We start from the raw sequence: 15,485 nt of genomic DNA on the forward strand, positions 1-15,485 counted from the left end.
GCCGGGTTACCCTTATAACATAAATCTCACTTGCCAGGGACTCCTGTGGATGTGCCCACAGGAGCCTGTCAGATGTGCACATTGCTTTCAATGGTTAAAACGCTGAGAGCCTGTGAGCCAGCACTAAAACAGAGTTCAGACAAGCACCCTGGAGTTGGTAGACAGAAACCTTTGAACCCCACTTTGTAAATGATTTCTGCACTCCTGACCCTTTGAGACGTGTCTTTTGTCTGGTGGGTGGGGTGGGGGTGGTTAGGGGGTTTTATCCCACCAGTCCCTTAGTGATTGGGCAGGGGCCTGCTTCTCCTAGTTACATTCACTTCCTTCATGTTCATCCAACATGGGCTTGGCAAACTTTTCTCTAAACAACCAGACAGTAAATAGTTTCATTGACCATACTGTCCTGTCAGAATTTCTCAGCTTTGCTACTGTAGAGCAAAAGCAGCCATAGATAATATGTGAACAGTATGCAATAAAACCACATTTATAAAACCAAGCAGTGGGCCTCAGTTTCCCGAGCTCTGCTCCAACACATCGAAGAAGCTGCTGCTCTGGGGTCTTTGTACCAGTTGTTCCCTTTGCTTAGCACTCACTTCCCCTAGATGATCCTAGGATTTGTTCCCTTACCCTGGTCAGGTCTCTCAGGTGTCAAGTCATCTGAAAGGTCTCCCCTGACCACCCAGTATAAAACAGCACCTCTCTCCCATTTCCCCATGTCTTTCATTTTTTTTCCCTATGGTAAATACTTCATTTGGTCGCTTCACTAGTAACAGCGATCATATTTTGATAATTCCTAGAGAAAAGCATGTGTGTTTATAGGCAGGATACTTTTTATATGTGTAACAGTTAATTTACAATGAACCATCTCTGTGGACATGTGCAGAATTTGTTTCAATTATATTCCTTCTAATGACTTTTTCTATGAGATTTAGACTGAGTTTAACAGTATTAAACGCATCATATGGTAAAATGGCCTAGGGTGATAGGAAGGATTGCTTTCATCTATACCCTTACCAGTGAAAAAGTAATGTCTTTGGCTATTTTGGGCTATATACCTCCAGGTTCTGCCCCTACATAAGAACTATTTATGGAAAGAGGAGAATTTCCTATAAAATTTATGAGTTTCCCAAAAGCAGAGGAAGCCTCATGGCCTAATGAAAGGCTGGGTGGCAGGTGAGTAGGGGAACAGGGAGGAACATTTCCATTTCCTGAGGGAAGATGATCAAGTAGGAAATTCATATAAGGACGGACAGGGGCAACCCCAGGGAGAGGAGAGAGAGGTCGGATTCTGGAGAATCCACACAGAGTGTCCATGACCTCTCTGCTGAAGTCTTTGGCAATCTACATCAATGCATCATTTTGAGTGCAGCTGAAGAAAGCCCAAAGTCTGCCCATGTGGGCGGCTGATGCAGAGGGTGCATGAGCCCCCACGCCATTAGGAAGGTAACTCTAATTTGGGGTCACTACTGAGGCTCGGGTGGTTTGGCATACTACCAGGGGGTCTTCACCAAGAGTGTAGAATATCTCAAGGGCTGTTGCATTTCTCGTGTGAGGAGTGACACCAAAACTAACAAAGGACCCTTCCCACTAGAAGAGGGGCTGACTCTGAGAAGCAGGCAGAGTCTAAGGCCAGGGGAACGTGAGGAAACTGTGGTTGCAGCCAATGCTAAGCCTGCATGGGTGACATCTTTTCTGGACTTGGGCCCCTTTTATGCTTTGGCTGGCAGGCTCATGATTTTACCTCTTCTTAGAAGCAGCTGCTTTCACAAATACCTTACGCGAGGTGCGGTGTTGCAGATGCTGTTCTAGATTGCTAAGAATATTCCAGGAGTGTAATTATTCATGCAGCATGATTCTTGTTTAGGAGTATACATAAGATGTCTTTTCATTTGTATTTTTAACTGTACCTTTCCAAAGGTTTTTGTTGAAAGGACATTGGTTTAGCTTAACCGGAGTGAGATGCCTACTTTGGTGTGTCTCCTGAATTTCAGTCTCTAGTCTCTGCTTCCTATTACCAGGATTTGACACATGAAAGAGTTTGAAGGTGGTTTGTAAAGTGGCATCTAACTGGTGGGCACCAGTGGGGTTCAGTAAAACTATAAATTCAGTTTCCTGGGTATTTTGAAGACTCTGAAGCTTTCCAGAGGGCAAAGTATATGGTGGTAAGACACCTGTCTCTTCAAGCAAAAATTTACATACATGGTTATAGACTGATGAAGATTGGATGTAAAAGGTAAAGTAACTGTCTTTTTGTTGCAGCTATTAAATTTGTGTGGTTGTGTTCCCAAGTCCTGACCTGTGTTTCTCAGTCCTTAGGTCAATGAGCTTAGGTCACTGGAACTGAAGTCTCTTACAAACATTATTTATTATTTCAAGTTCTTGCTCTTTCACCCTAGAGACTTGGTAAGTTAAAAAAAAATTGCTTGCAAATCCCTTCTAGGTATTACCAGCCTGCTTCAGCCTCAGAGCAGTCCATCTCTTGGCATGGGGCTGCTCAGTGTTTATAGTTCTCAGCTATTGATTTTATTCCTAGAGGACGTAACACAGATAAATTCTGAGACCTATTGGTCCTACATGAGGAAGAGCCACAGTAATTCCTTCTAACACAGGTGCCCCGTATCAGTGGGGGAAAAATTTTTTTTTAATTGTTGGATTTACTCTAGGCTGCGGGCCTTTCTCTTTTGAAAAGTATTGTTAGTTAAAATGAGCCCTTGCACCAGAGAAGATATTGATTACAGTTTGGGATCAGAGAACGCTGCAGGGAGAGAGCTTAGAATTACTGGAGAAAGAGTTAATAACGTTGATGAGAGGCGGATCCTTAACGTGGCGCCTAGCTTACCGCTTGGAATTCTCATTTTTTCCACCTCTGCAATTTCTTCTTTTTTATTACAGCTCTTTGATTTTCTTATAGTGTTTTTCTTTATTTACTGCTGTTATGTTCCAGCCTCTTCATCGTCTCTTTCCCGCTTACCTTGCCTACCTTTGGAGTGGCTCAATTTCAATTTCTGTCTTGCCGCAGTATTGGTTCTATTTTCCCATTTCTCCAACTGTCAGGCTACATTTGTTATCTATTCCAGTTTGTACTGCTGGGGGTTCCTTCCCACTATTTCTGGTAAGGGAGAATCTACTGTTTTCAGGATTTCTCTTTATCATGTGTTGTGTGTGAGAGAGAGAGGGGGGAGGTAAGGGAAAGGAGAGGGCCTGAAAGATGCTCAACTGCACATGTGTTACAGCACAGGCTTCTGTGAGGAGAGCAAGAGAAGATCTGGGGGGAAGATCCCCATCCCTTTTGCATGCTGGTACGCAGGCAGATGGCTGAGATCCTTCACAAATTCTATGTGGAGCTAACTCAGTTGTCCCTAGCTGTGGGGCATCAGTCACCAAAATGTGGCTTTTTATGTGAACATGGGTGAGTCTGGAGGCCAAGAATTGTTGGCGTCCTCCCTGGCTGGGCCTCAGCAGAGCAGGGCTGCTCTCCCACCCTTTCTCTATCTAGGCGGAGGTCCAGCCCTGTTAAGGCAAAGCCCACCCTCTCTTCCTGGGTTGCATCTGTCTTACATATCCCACAATGTGGTGGTCACTGTGGGTTTGGCAGGTGTTTTCCTGGGGGTGGGGAGTGGAGGAAAACTGAGCTCCACCTTGCTCCTGTTGAGTGGCAGAGTAAAGACACAGAAAGGAGAGAAAATCAAGAGGAGTGAATAACCTAGAAAGCAGGAACTGGTGCAAACAGAAATACAGATCGTCTGTCCGCAGATATCAGGAGCTTTCTGTATTTGTTTGCTTCCGGAGTAAGAATTATTGTTTGAAAGGGACAATTCCCACACTTGTCTAGAAAACAGGTGTGTTTAAGGAGACCTTCAGAGAAATGCATTGATCTGCCAACAAGGGTAACCAAAACATTGGAGGAATTAGGGTAAGTCTGCAGTTCCTCCGCTCTTCTGTAACAGAGTTGCAAATCCAGACAGCTACTGATTATTTAAATTGGAGAAAACTTCATTTTTCTGAAGGTGAATCTCTGAACAGCAGCTCCATTCAAATTCTGTAGCTGCTTTGCAAACAAGGCTCGTGCTTTTATGACTTTAAAAAAAAAATGGATTTAATGGACTGAGTTCATTTAGACAGGAGAGATCAAATGAGTGAGTGGGATCAGAATATACATCCATTTGGCGGTCAGTCATTGTTTAAGCCCCTGAACCACCCAACTTCTCTAATTAGATGGCATTGCAGTCCCTGTATAAAGGCTGGGATGGATAAATTAGTACTTGTAAGTGCTTTGAAGATGAAAATCACGATAGGAGTAATGAGCAAAGGTTTTTTTTCTTGGGCTGGAAATGGCATCTGTTGTGTTTTCTCACTGCACCGTGAGTCACCTAGGTTGACACTAGAAAACCTTCTCTCCCAAAGGAGAGCAAGAGAGACACAGCAACATGCTTTTGTTTGATTTACAAGCAAATTAGGAAAGAACCTGACTCCATTCACATCTGTATTAAGAGTTATATACCACACATTTGCTACTATAGATGCAGTCATATTTTACACAAATTTATACATTAAGAAATCACATATTGTCTTGTTTAGACATTCATGAACACCAGAGAACTCCCAAGAGCACTGATGTTCAGCCTTGTCCCTCCTGAGAGCCTGGCTCATCTCTCAGTGTATTTAAAGCTCTGCACCTAAATCCCCCTCCCAAACCAAAGGGATGCTTGAGGTTTATCTGCTTTGAGGATGTGATTATTTTTAATAGGAGGAGCTCAGAACTGCAGACGGGGAAGGAACACATGAAGGGTTTGGCAAGCTCCAGCCCTGTCTGTCTGGGGCCAGTCTTGCCCCTTCCTAACTACCCCCACTGGCTACCCCCACTGGCTCCCCTGCAAACCAAGAACATAACTTGTTACGTGTTCCAAACTTTGCTGGGAGCCCTCTTCCCCCACATCCAAGCATCTCACTTATGTAAATTTGCTCCTGCATTGTTTTGGCAGTACGCTAATTAGTCATGCTGGATCGCCTGGGCTGCCTAATTACTGACTGCTTTGACAAGGCCCCCTCAGAAGGGTTGCATAACCCCAGTGCATTAGGATCCAAGCCGCTGGTTGCAACGCTCCTCGCTGCACCGGAGTATGGCGAGTGGTGCATCGTCTTCAGCCCTGGCAGCGCCTCACTCCTGGCAAATCAGTCACATCTGAGGGAACGAGGGCATTCACAGCATGGCCGGCAGAGAGCGGAGTGCTGGGGGGCTCTTTGTGAGGACGATGGGCAGCAATGGGGGGGGTGATGCCGTGAGGCGGAGGCTGGGTGTGCGAGGGGGAAAATGCCCCACACTGACCCAGGGTCAGTTGAAAAACTAGCTGAATTGGCTGAAGGGAAGATTCAGATAGAGGGAAGTCCAGGAGACTTGAGGGAGTTAACGGGAAAACAATTCCACTTATCTGCTTCCTGCTAGTCCGTATCCACTGACAGAGCAGAAGTAATTACAGATACTGTAGACACACTGTGGCATTAATTGTTTCAAATTGTGCTGCTTAACAACGCTTCCTGAAATGGCCCTGTGCCAGGGGCCAGAGAGCTGGTTTGAGCCAGCAGGTAACACTGTAAAGCATGGTGAGGTTGTTTGCACAGGTTTCTCACATTTTTCTTTCTCAAGAAACTCACTCCAGCCATGAGAAGGAAACAAAGGCTCGTGCTGATACTAATTTGGTCTCTGTTGAATATTAAGTATGTCATTCATACAGCTGTCTTAGTGGAGTAAGTCGACATATTTAATTGGAGGGTCTTCAGAGTTGGGCTCCTTGTAGGAGCCAAAAGCAGGGTCAGCATTGTAGATTAGAATCAATTCCGTGGACCGAAAACAAACGTTTGGAATATATTTTGCCTTCCCTGAGCACGTCGCAGGCATTAGCAATAATGGGAGCCCTGTCTGTGCATGGAGAGGAAGCATCTACCGCTCAGGCTCCCGCCTACCCTCGCCCCGGGGTGTGCAGTCCTGTGACCTTCACGGTGGGTGCTATGATTCTGGATTCATCATCTCCTTCCTTGATGCTGCTGTGCTCAGGTCAGACACACACCCAGAACCAGTGTTCTTCCCTTGTGGAAGAAAGAGGCAGAGAGGAAATGGAGATAGGAGCTGCTGAAACCTGATGAGGTGACTGAGGCTTTCGGGCCATGATGGGAAACGACTCTGGTTGCCTTTGGTGGCAGGAGTGCCATCTTTGCTAGGCTAACATTGCCCAGCTTACTAGTCTCCTCAAACTTCAGGGAATATTAGAGAGGCAAAGGGAAGGTTCAGGACCATTTTTTAGGTTCTTTTAGTCCATTCTGTATGGCTGTCAGTACAACTCAGGCACAGATGCATCAGGATAACATTAAGCCAGTCCATGAAAAAGAGTGCTGCATTTGCTATGCGAAATGGGTCACTTGCTGTTTCTATGCATACATATGCTCTGATACATTTCATTTCTTAACGTTAAGGCTGAATGAGGTACTGTAGCAGAGACAGTGAAGCACATCCCTCCCCTCTTGGCAGTATAAATCAATGGGGAGATGGCACCTTCCCCATCTGATGTGTCCACCTTTGCTGATGTGTTTCCTCCAATAACACTGACAACTTAGAATGGCCATTTTTATCTGAATGGCCATTTATACTTCTCACTTGTTCTTCCCAGAGGCCTCACTAACTGGGAGGTGGGAGTCAGCCTGACTCCTAGCCCAGCTCAGCCACCATCTAGCACTGTGACCTTGGTCCACTCACCTCTGCAAGGCTCCCTCCTCACTGCTCTAGATGAGGGCAGGAGGGCGCTCCAGTCTTTCCCTGCTCTGCATCTCTGATGACTCCACTGGTGTGGGCTTCAGCTCACAGAGAACTGAACTGAGGCAACTGAAAATCATGCCTGCAGTCTAGAGAGACTTTCTGAAGGGAAGGCAAGTTTGCAATGTAAGTGGTTTGTTTCAGTTCTGTGATTTAGCTGCTCCAAAGATTGAAATGGCAAAGGCAGGTTGTCAAGCTCTGAGCCCCTAACGAGGTCAGGGGAGCTGGCCAGAGTGCTGAAGTCAGCCTCTGTTTGCAACAGTCATCAGACCTCACTAGCTCCCCAGCTCTCATGCACAGCACCACACTGTGCTGGTCAGCATTGCTACCCCCAAGACAGTGGCAGACAAGGGTTCTCAGCAGGCTCCAGACTTACAGCATTGGGCATGTAAACAGCTAGTGGAATTTTGGAGTACATTGCATTCGACAGTTCCCAGACCTGTTACAGCTATATTTAGCTTAGGAGAGTTTGGGAATAGCTTGGAGGGAGTGCACTGCCATTCAAATAAATATTAATAGTTCAGGTCTTGGAGCAAAGAAAATATTTCTTCAGTTGTTAGTATGTACCCATGAAGGACAAAGTTCCTCAGTGCAACAAGACTTAGGGCATGAGGCTGTGATGAGCCCTCTGGAATCAGGAATCACCATTCCACTTGGGAAACGAATTCTACTTGCAGTTTAACCAAATTGAGCTTCCCAGGTGCCTAGCCAAATACTTTCTCCCCACAATTCCCGCCCCAACAATTCATTTCTCATAGATTATAGTAATCTGTCTCTTTCTTTGTTGCTGTGTAGTATACTAATGATTCTCAAAATCTTCCCCAGTTTATCCAAAACACTTGCTCCAGAACTGTACCCCTCATCAACTCATGAGTGCTCATCTCCCCACTCCAGAGAAAGCCAAATGAGTGATACCTACGGGGAAGTCTGCCCTTATTCTGGAGAAGCAGGACTGTCACTGTTCCCCACCTCTACATTTTCTAAGTCAAGGAGGCAGTCTACATAATTCCTTTCTTTAGCCTGAGGTTCAACTTCCCCATTAACATAGACACAACACTTTACTGAAGCTGGAGTATAAGAAATTTTCTGCTTGATGTGTTTTATGTCCATTATTATTCTCCCTGCACATCACATGCCTCTTTGAGAGGCACAGGAGAATGTGTCTGGTGCAAAACTTCAGGGAGGGCCCCCCACTACTTAAAAAGAAGGAGGGAGAGAGGTGGACTCATAAAGGAATTCATTCAAAGCCTTTACCTTCCCAGGAGGTCCTGACTCCTCAGAGTTCCTTCCTGCTCTAGAAACTCCCTTTGCATCCATGAACTCAATTGCCAGCCTCCCTGGATGGCTGTTCCCCTCCTCTCTGGGTCTCCACAGTGCTGCTATGTGTCTGCTTTGTCACTGTGGCTGGAGCAGGACTGATCAGTTTCCCCCAGCTAGCCTCTCTGCTGCTCATTATTCTTGGGATGAGAACTGAGGCAGGGCAAACATTAATTAGCTCAAAGTGTGGTATGTCAAATCGATTACTGCCCCACTTCCCCAAAACAACACCACAACCACCATAATGATTTAGCTCTTGTTTCCATCAGGGGGGAGAAGTCAGAACTGCACATTTGCATATACAGACTATTCACAGCAATAAATACATGCTCCTAAGTGAGGATATTTCACAGGGAAGAAACCAAGGGCAGGGGAAGCCTCGCTCCAAGGTAACAATGGCAACTTGGTTAGTGTCCCTGGAAGAGTCTTCTTAGTGGCCTAGAACTAGAGGGCTTACCAAAACTCCCATGCAAGATACATAATCTGGTCACAAAGAAAAGTATTTCCATGCAAAGGTGGAGGCAAAGCTCTCTCTGCCCTCTGGATTCCCAGAAGGGGCAGGTAATCTATGCTTACACTGTGGGCATTCCTAAGGCTCCCTAGGTGAGCCCAAGAGGATTTGGGTGCATCTCCAGAATCCAGAGCTCATACCCCAGGGCTGGACTCCTTGGCAGTGAGCCTGCCCTGGTTCCCTGGGAATAGTAGGAGCAGCCACCAGAGCAAGCCCAATACTTGGGGAGAAGTGGGCACTGGCAGCGGAAACCTTCAGGCGCCTTCTCAGCATTCATTCTTAATCCCACCTACAGCCATTCTAGAAACAGCTGCAGACAGTGCCCAAAGGCCCCAAAGAGAAGCTGGTGGTGGGATGAGGCAGCAAGATGAGGGAAACAAGCTGCCCTCACAAGGAACAGTGCCGCTTACTGAGGAGGCAGGCAGGGGTGGCGACCCCAAGCAGAGGCAAGCGGGCTGGCTCGCATTACCTAAGCTGTGTTTGGCTGTGGTTATGCCAGTCTCTTTCAGAACCACCTCTCCTTGCAAGCCCCAGTCCTACTAATAAGCCATTGACCTTGAGTTTGAGTCGGGGCTGATTTGCTGCTCTGTCGAAGGGAAGCCCAGGGGCCTTGTGGCTTAACAAGAAGAAATCCTCCTTATTTTACCAGCAATCGTTTTTCCTCTCCTTCTGCCACAGTGATCAAATTAGCAGGCTGCTTTTCCTCCGAGAAAATGTGTCCACAGGTCCCAGGAGGCACTGCCCATTTGCCTGTCTGATGGGTTTGGGAAGAGAAAGCAGGGCTGTATGTGGGCACATGTCCCTCCCTTCCCAGCCCCAGGAGGGTCTTCTCCCACCTGGGATGGCCACCCAACCAGCAGAGAGACCAAGGGGTGGCAGGAGCTGTAGTCCTAGCTGCACGAGATCTGGCAGGTGGCGGCATACACGCTGCTGCCCACCGGGCCCCCGCTGCTCAGGCTGCTGGTGGGACACTTGAGGGGCTTCATGCTGCTGTCCCTCTGGATGTGCAAGTGCTTGAGCCGCCAGCGCTCCCAGCTCCTCCGAAACTCCGTCTGGACCTTCCGTGGGAAAAGAAGGGAAACAGAAAAACCATCAGGCAAACCAACTGCCCACAAAATAGCTCCATTATTACATTTGTAGGGAAGGGAAAAAAATCCACTGCATTATATTGAGACACAAGTCAAGGCCTTCAGGCGCCTAAATTAATATCCCAATAAAATTGTTTATTGTCTCCTATTTTCTGCCTCGCCCCAGGAGAGAGCTGGGCTTGATGATCTAATTGGTCTCTTCCATCTCTAAACTCTGACTCAGCTAAGTACCTTTTATAATCCATCACAGGATCACTTAACTTTAGAGAAGGACAGCCAGAGAAATGACGGGAGAGGGGTGACGGGAGAGTGAAGACAAGGAGGTGGGGGAATCTGACTTCAGCCCGGATGGCTGAGAAGAGGGACATCACACTCCTACCCCTACGATGACTACGCCAGGTTTCCACACCAGGCTTTTATCCCGGCCCAGGGCCTCCCGGGGAGGAAGAGGAATGAGCCTGAGACTGGGAGCCGTGAGGCGGGCCCTGCGAACAGGGGCTTCTTGGCCTGGATTTGAACTGATCTCAACTTGGAACTAGTCCAACCCACAGTGGGTGCAGTCCACTCAGCTAGGATCCCTGCCGTGCTGAGCTCAGGTCTCCTCATCAGAGGTCTTCTCAAGAGGGCTAAGGCTTGGAGACCTGGTTGTTGGGGCAGAAAGTTACAAATCCAACTGACACTGCAGAGCGCCAGTCACTTGAGAACTTGTGGCGATTCCATGGCTCCTTGGGATGGTGTATGTGATTTTGGTCTCCCAGAGGGACTGCTGGAACCTGCACATCTAGTCCGAGAGGTCTGGGGTGCTCTTCTGGGGCACGTTCCCGTAAGTGGGCTTTCTGGAGCTTCTCTGATGTCTCCCACCCTTGTTCCCAGGCCTCCTTGTGCCTGAATGTCTGGAACCTGGACTCCCCTCTCAGGCTCCAGCCACCAGGAGGTGACCAAGAGGGACTGGCTGCCACCAGCCATGGGTAAGTGGCTCACTGCCAATGCCCCCATCAGTCCCTGTGCAAACAGCCCTTTTCTCTACCTGCAAGGGCTATTAACTGTCTGGCTAAGCCCAGCAAGTTGCTTGCCATGACCACATGCACACCACCCCTTAATAGAACTTTTCTGCACTGAGCGGAGCTGAGATGGCCCAAGGCTGCCCACCAGGATGGCCCTAATATCTCAGCAGCGTCATGGAGCCCAGGCCTGGGTGCAGGAAGGTAGGCCAAGCAGACGCCACCATGGTCACCCTGCCATGTGCCACCTCACTGCCTGGTTCTGCACATGTGATATGTGTGCTAACAGCTTGGATAAGCACACCTGAGGCTTGTGCACCAAGTTAAGGATTTGTCTCACAAGACGTGGATAAAGATGGTAAACCAAGGCACATCCACTGGAAGCCACCTCAGGGACTGAAGAGGTTCTGTGGGTACCAGTAGGAAGTGGGGCTGGACCAGACTCCTCAGTGCTGACACACAGTGCCCTTCCTGCCCACATCTCCTTCAGCATTTTTTCTGAACCTCTGCTGCAATCTCTGTACTGACAGTTACAAAAACCATCATACACTGGGAGCTTACTGCACACCCAGCATTTTTCATGGGTTATTTTAGTTGACTCTCACAGCAACCCCATGAAGTAGCTCTTGTTAGTGTGTCCTGTTTAAAGGGAAGGAAGGCATTAGGTCACTGAATATAACTAAATGAGCATCTGACAGTGGGTTCCTTCTGTTACTGAGTTATTACAATGAAACAACAAAGAAGATATAGTGGATTCTGGACACCCATCCTAGCAGGTGTGCTTCCTCATATGTCATATGTGCCCTCATTCCCAGGGTCCTCCCTGGCCAGGCACTGTGCCAGGCTCAGGGATTTGGGATGAATCAGTAAGCTCGTGCACCACCATTTACACCAGGGACGGCGACTACCTGGGTCACACAGCTGGGTGGTGGCAGACCTGGGACCAGCACTCAGGCTCCTGAGTCACGAGCCATGGTGAGAGGATGTGAGCCACAGCAAAACCACCCCCAGACCTTCCCTTCCCGGGGCCCACTCCCCACTCACTGGCAGCTGGCCCAGACCTCAGCAGCCAGGCAGGACCAATGTCCAGGCCACACCTTTTCTCTCTGGGTCACAAGTACCTGGTATTGCCATGGCAACTGGGTCTGGAGAACAGCTCTTGTGGACCGAGACCTCAGCCCAGGAGCCACATGTTTTCATGGCCCAGTGCGGACTTGTGTGTGTGTCTTTGTGCCTGGAGGAGCCAGGGAAGGAGGCATTGCCAGCAGGCTCTCCTGACCCTCTGGGCAAGATCTCCTGGACCCCACAGCCTGAGCCCGGGAGAGCCCAGGGGAGAGGCCAAATGGGAATCAGTGATTCGGAGGTCAAGTTACTAGCCAAGGGCAGAGGATGTGTACCCATCCCTCCGTCCTGAAAAAGGTGGGCCAGCCTTGGGGGAGCAGCTGAGGTGGGGAGCAGGAGAGATGGGGAGTAATGGGGTGACTGGAGCAGTGGTGGGTAACCCACAAGCCACACACACACACACGCATGCATGCAGAAGTCAGGCAGTGAGCAGGTGCTGCCAGCATGGCTCTGGGGAAAGAGGACGGAGAAGGAAACGACTGGGTGGGGTGGCAAGGCTGGGGGTGGCAAGGAGGCACAAAGTGCAGAGGGAGCCTCACTCTCTCCTCATGTGCCTCTGCTCCCCATCCACACAGGGATGCCTGCCACCCTGCCCTGTGCCCCAGAAAATAAAGCAGAGCTTAGGGCCAGGGAGCACATCAGCCCTCCAGCCCAAACCATTCCTGAGGGCAACGCCACCCCAAGAGCTTGTGGTTCCTAGTATCTCAACATTTACTTCCGTTTCTCAGGAAGTTCTTTATGAGAACCAGATCTGGAATGTCCTGGTGCTTCCTGCAGATCAAAGACCTGTAGGACAACGTCCCTCTGAGTGTCCCCCATACACATCTGCCTTCCCTGGCCCACCCCATGCTAAGCCTGGCCTTGCCTCCACTTCCAAGCCCCAGTAGCCCTGAAGCATCAGTGGGGAGCCCTGCTGGGGTCTACTAGCTGTGAACTGGGCTGTTTATTTCACATTGCTGAACCTTGATTTCCTCATCCGTAAAATGGGGATAACATCTGCCTATAGCACCAGATTTAATAAATTAGTTGAGCACCTTCTACACAGTAAGCACTCAAGAAATGTTGCTTCCCCACCCTTTTAGAGATCTCAAGTCCGCTCCATGTGCTCGTCCACTTTGTAGATGAGGAATCTGAGGTTCAGAGTGGGCACGTGACTTGCCTGAAGTCACACAGCCCACCACTGCTGCATGACATCTCTTCTTTGAGCCATTGCACAGCTCCCTGAAATACCACGGCTGCCACCCACTGCTCCCCTTGCAACCTCCACACTCGTAGCAAAAGTAAAATCTGTATGAACATGCTGACTCTTCAGATCTCTGAGCTCCAGATCCCAGATTCAGCGACAAACAAGCTACATAAAAAGCATCAGGTCTTGGAGGAGCACTGTTCTGGGGTCCCAAGAGCCCCAGCCCACTAACATCAACCCTCACCTGCACCCGAACAGAGTCCTCAGTTTCCCCCGGTCTGCGGGGTGGGGGATGCCTGCACTCCCTTCCCTGCCAGAGTTAGCCCTGTTTTGGATACTTCCCTAGGTGGCCCTGGTGCCACCTCTGGGACTATTATTTTTGTCCCCTCTGGAGGGAATCAGGGGTGGGGGTGCTGTGGCAACTGTGACACCCAGTTTAATGGCCTGGGGTTACTCCTGCACAAATCTGGGTATCCTGGAGCGAGGGCCTTCCCTAGGCACTCAAGACACAAGACAGGCCTCCTCCCAGGAGCTGACCATCTCGGACAGGGGAGGGCTGTGGCCCTGCAGGGTCTGCAGGAGCGGGTGTGGGGTCCACAAGAACCCCCTTCTTCCACTGCAGCAACCAGAAAGCCACGAGAGGGATGCACCTCCTTCCTGCAGTGGGCCAGGGCGCTTGGCCGCACACAAGGAGCGGGCGCTCCTCTCTCAGTCAGAATGCATTTGAATTCTGGTTCTGCCACTATTTACAAACCCAGAAGCAAACTCAGGACATGTTTCCTACTCTCTCTGATCTTCAATGATCTCAGGTGTGAGAAATGGGAATACTGAAACCAGAATTTTAGCAGGGATTGTTTTTGAGGAGAGGCAGTGACAATTAAATGAGACAGTGATTATTAAAGCCCCAAGGCATCTGTGTTGAATCACCCTGTAAAGGTCACCGGTTCACTCAGGACCCCCTTACCATGAGGCTGGGTCTTCCCCAAGTTCATACACAGTTAGGGTATGTATATACACACGTGTGTGTGTGTGTGTGTGTGTGTGTGTGTGTGTGTGTGAGAAAGAGACACACAACTGCAGAAGAGCCACTGGCAGCAGCCCCCAGAACCCCACTGTCCCTCCTCTGGCCTTACCTCATTGTTGACAAAGCAGTACAAGACGGCCACCATCAGCCCCTGGAAACAAGAGTCACGTCAGCAGGGAGGCGGGAGAGAGCGAGAGGTGCCCAGCAGGCAGGCCCTAGTCTGAAGCTCCGTGGGGCTCCAGCCCCAACACCCCCATCCTCAGACTGGGCAGCCCAGACAGACCCAGAGAGGGGGTGGTGAGTTCCTTCTCCTTTGCTTTCTGGAGGAACAAAAGTCCCTTTGCTCAGGTACTGCAGAAGCTCTTCAACCACCCTCTCCTTGAGAAGGCCTGACCTGAGGCAGTACCCCACCTCTGGCCACCTAAAACTAGTAGAGAAAATCAATTCTTGGCTTTGGAAACTATGTAACCTGGAAAGTCTTGTAACATCTCTGAGCCTCCATTTCCTCCTCTATAAAATGGGGACAATTCTGTATACCTCCTGGGGTTCTGTGAGGATTAAATGCACAATGTGTGTAAAGCACCCGACAGGTGCCTGCCACCCAGTAGCAGCAGTAGATGACAATTGTAGCACAAAGCTGGGTGCTCACAGCTACATCCAGGAAGGTCTCTTATCCACTGTGCTCATAGAGAAGATTTGCCTCGTGTCAGGACAATCTGGGGGTTCAAGCTCTGGATCTGCTCCAACCATGTGATTTTGGGCAAGGGCTACTGTCCCCCACCAGGCCCTAGGCCGCCCATCTGCATGATGCAGGTTGGTCTGTGCACCGCCCCCCCAACTCTAGGACTTGGCAGGAGAGGACCCCCAGTGTGAGGTCACCTGGAAGGAAGTGAAGGAGAGCTCTGTGAACAGCTTGATGAAACGCAGCATCCCCCGGGCATGCTCGTCCATCACGAAGGCAAAGATGACCTCATGGGTCCCCAGCAGAGGGATGAGCGTCAGTGTGGACTTGGCAAGTCTGGGGTGGGGTGAAGATGTCATTCTAGACCTCTCCCACAGACTCTTCTCCCCTTCTGGTGCCTCCATCCCCCACCAAGACCTGGCATCTGGGGCGCAGACACCTTCCCACCCCAAGTATCCTGGGACAGGCTGCCTGGAGGGGAAGTAGTAGAGGTCAAGACCCCCTAGAAGCCCAAAACTACCCAGGTCCAGGGGAGAGAGCAAAGCTTGGCTGGGCCAGAGAAGATCATGGAGGGTTCCAAGCTGAGCAGCCCGTGTCTGCTGGAAGGGAGAGCTGAGGGTGCCCAGCACAGCCAGCTCAGTTGCGTCACCTGCACTTGATGTCAGTCTTGCACATGAGATTGGCTTTCAGTTTGGACACCACAATGCAGATGACCCGGACAAAGATGAGGAAGTTCATCTGCAGGGCAG

At 49.6% G+C, this 15,485-nt stretch overlaps 1 protein-coding gene across 3 annotated transcripts in view; it reads right to left on the reverse strand.

Annotated features, from left to right (window-relative positions):
* Positions 1 to 8,364: 8,364 nt before the first annotated feature.
* Positions 8,365 to 15,485, reverse strand: part of GLP1R (glucagon like peptide 1 receptor) — a 41,880-nt gene continuing 34,759 nt past the window's right edge. For 2 of the 3 annotated variants that reach the window (XM_073224404.1, XM_037004559.2), the window contains 4 exons: positions 15,386 to 15,474; positions 14,934 to 15,072; positions 14,164 to 14,205; positions 8,365 to 9,691 (listed from right to left, as the gene is read on the reverse strand). In XM_073224404.1, the coding sequence (XP_073080505.1) occupies positions 9,524 to 9,691; positions 14,164 to 14,205; positions 14,934 to 15,072; positions 15,386 to 15,474 (438 nt within the window). In that variant the 3' untranslated portion in view covers positions 8,365 to 9,523. The remainder of the gene's footprint in view (positions 9,692 to 14,163; positions 14,206 to 14,933; positions 15,073 to 15,385; positions 15,475 to 15,485) is intronic. The other variant, XR_012126134.1, reaches the window with a different exon arrangement.

This window comes from Manis javanica, chromosome 16 (genome assembly GCF_040802235.1).
Source record: "Manis javanica isolate MJ-LG chromosome 16, MJ_LKY, whole genome shotgun sequence".
Classification (NCBI taxonomy): domain Eukaryota; kingdom Metazoa; phylum Chordata; class Mammalia; order Pholidota; family Manidae; genus Manis; species Manis javanica.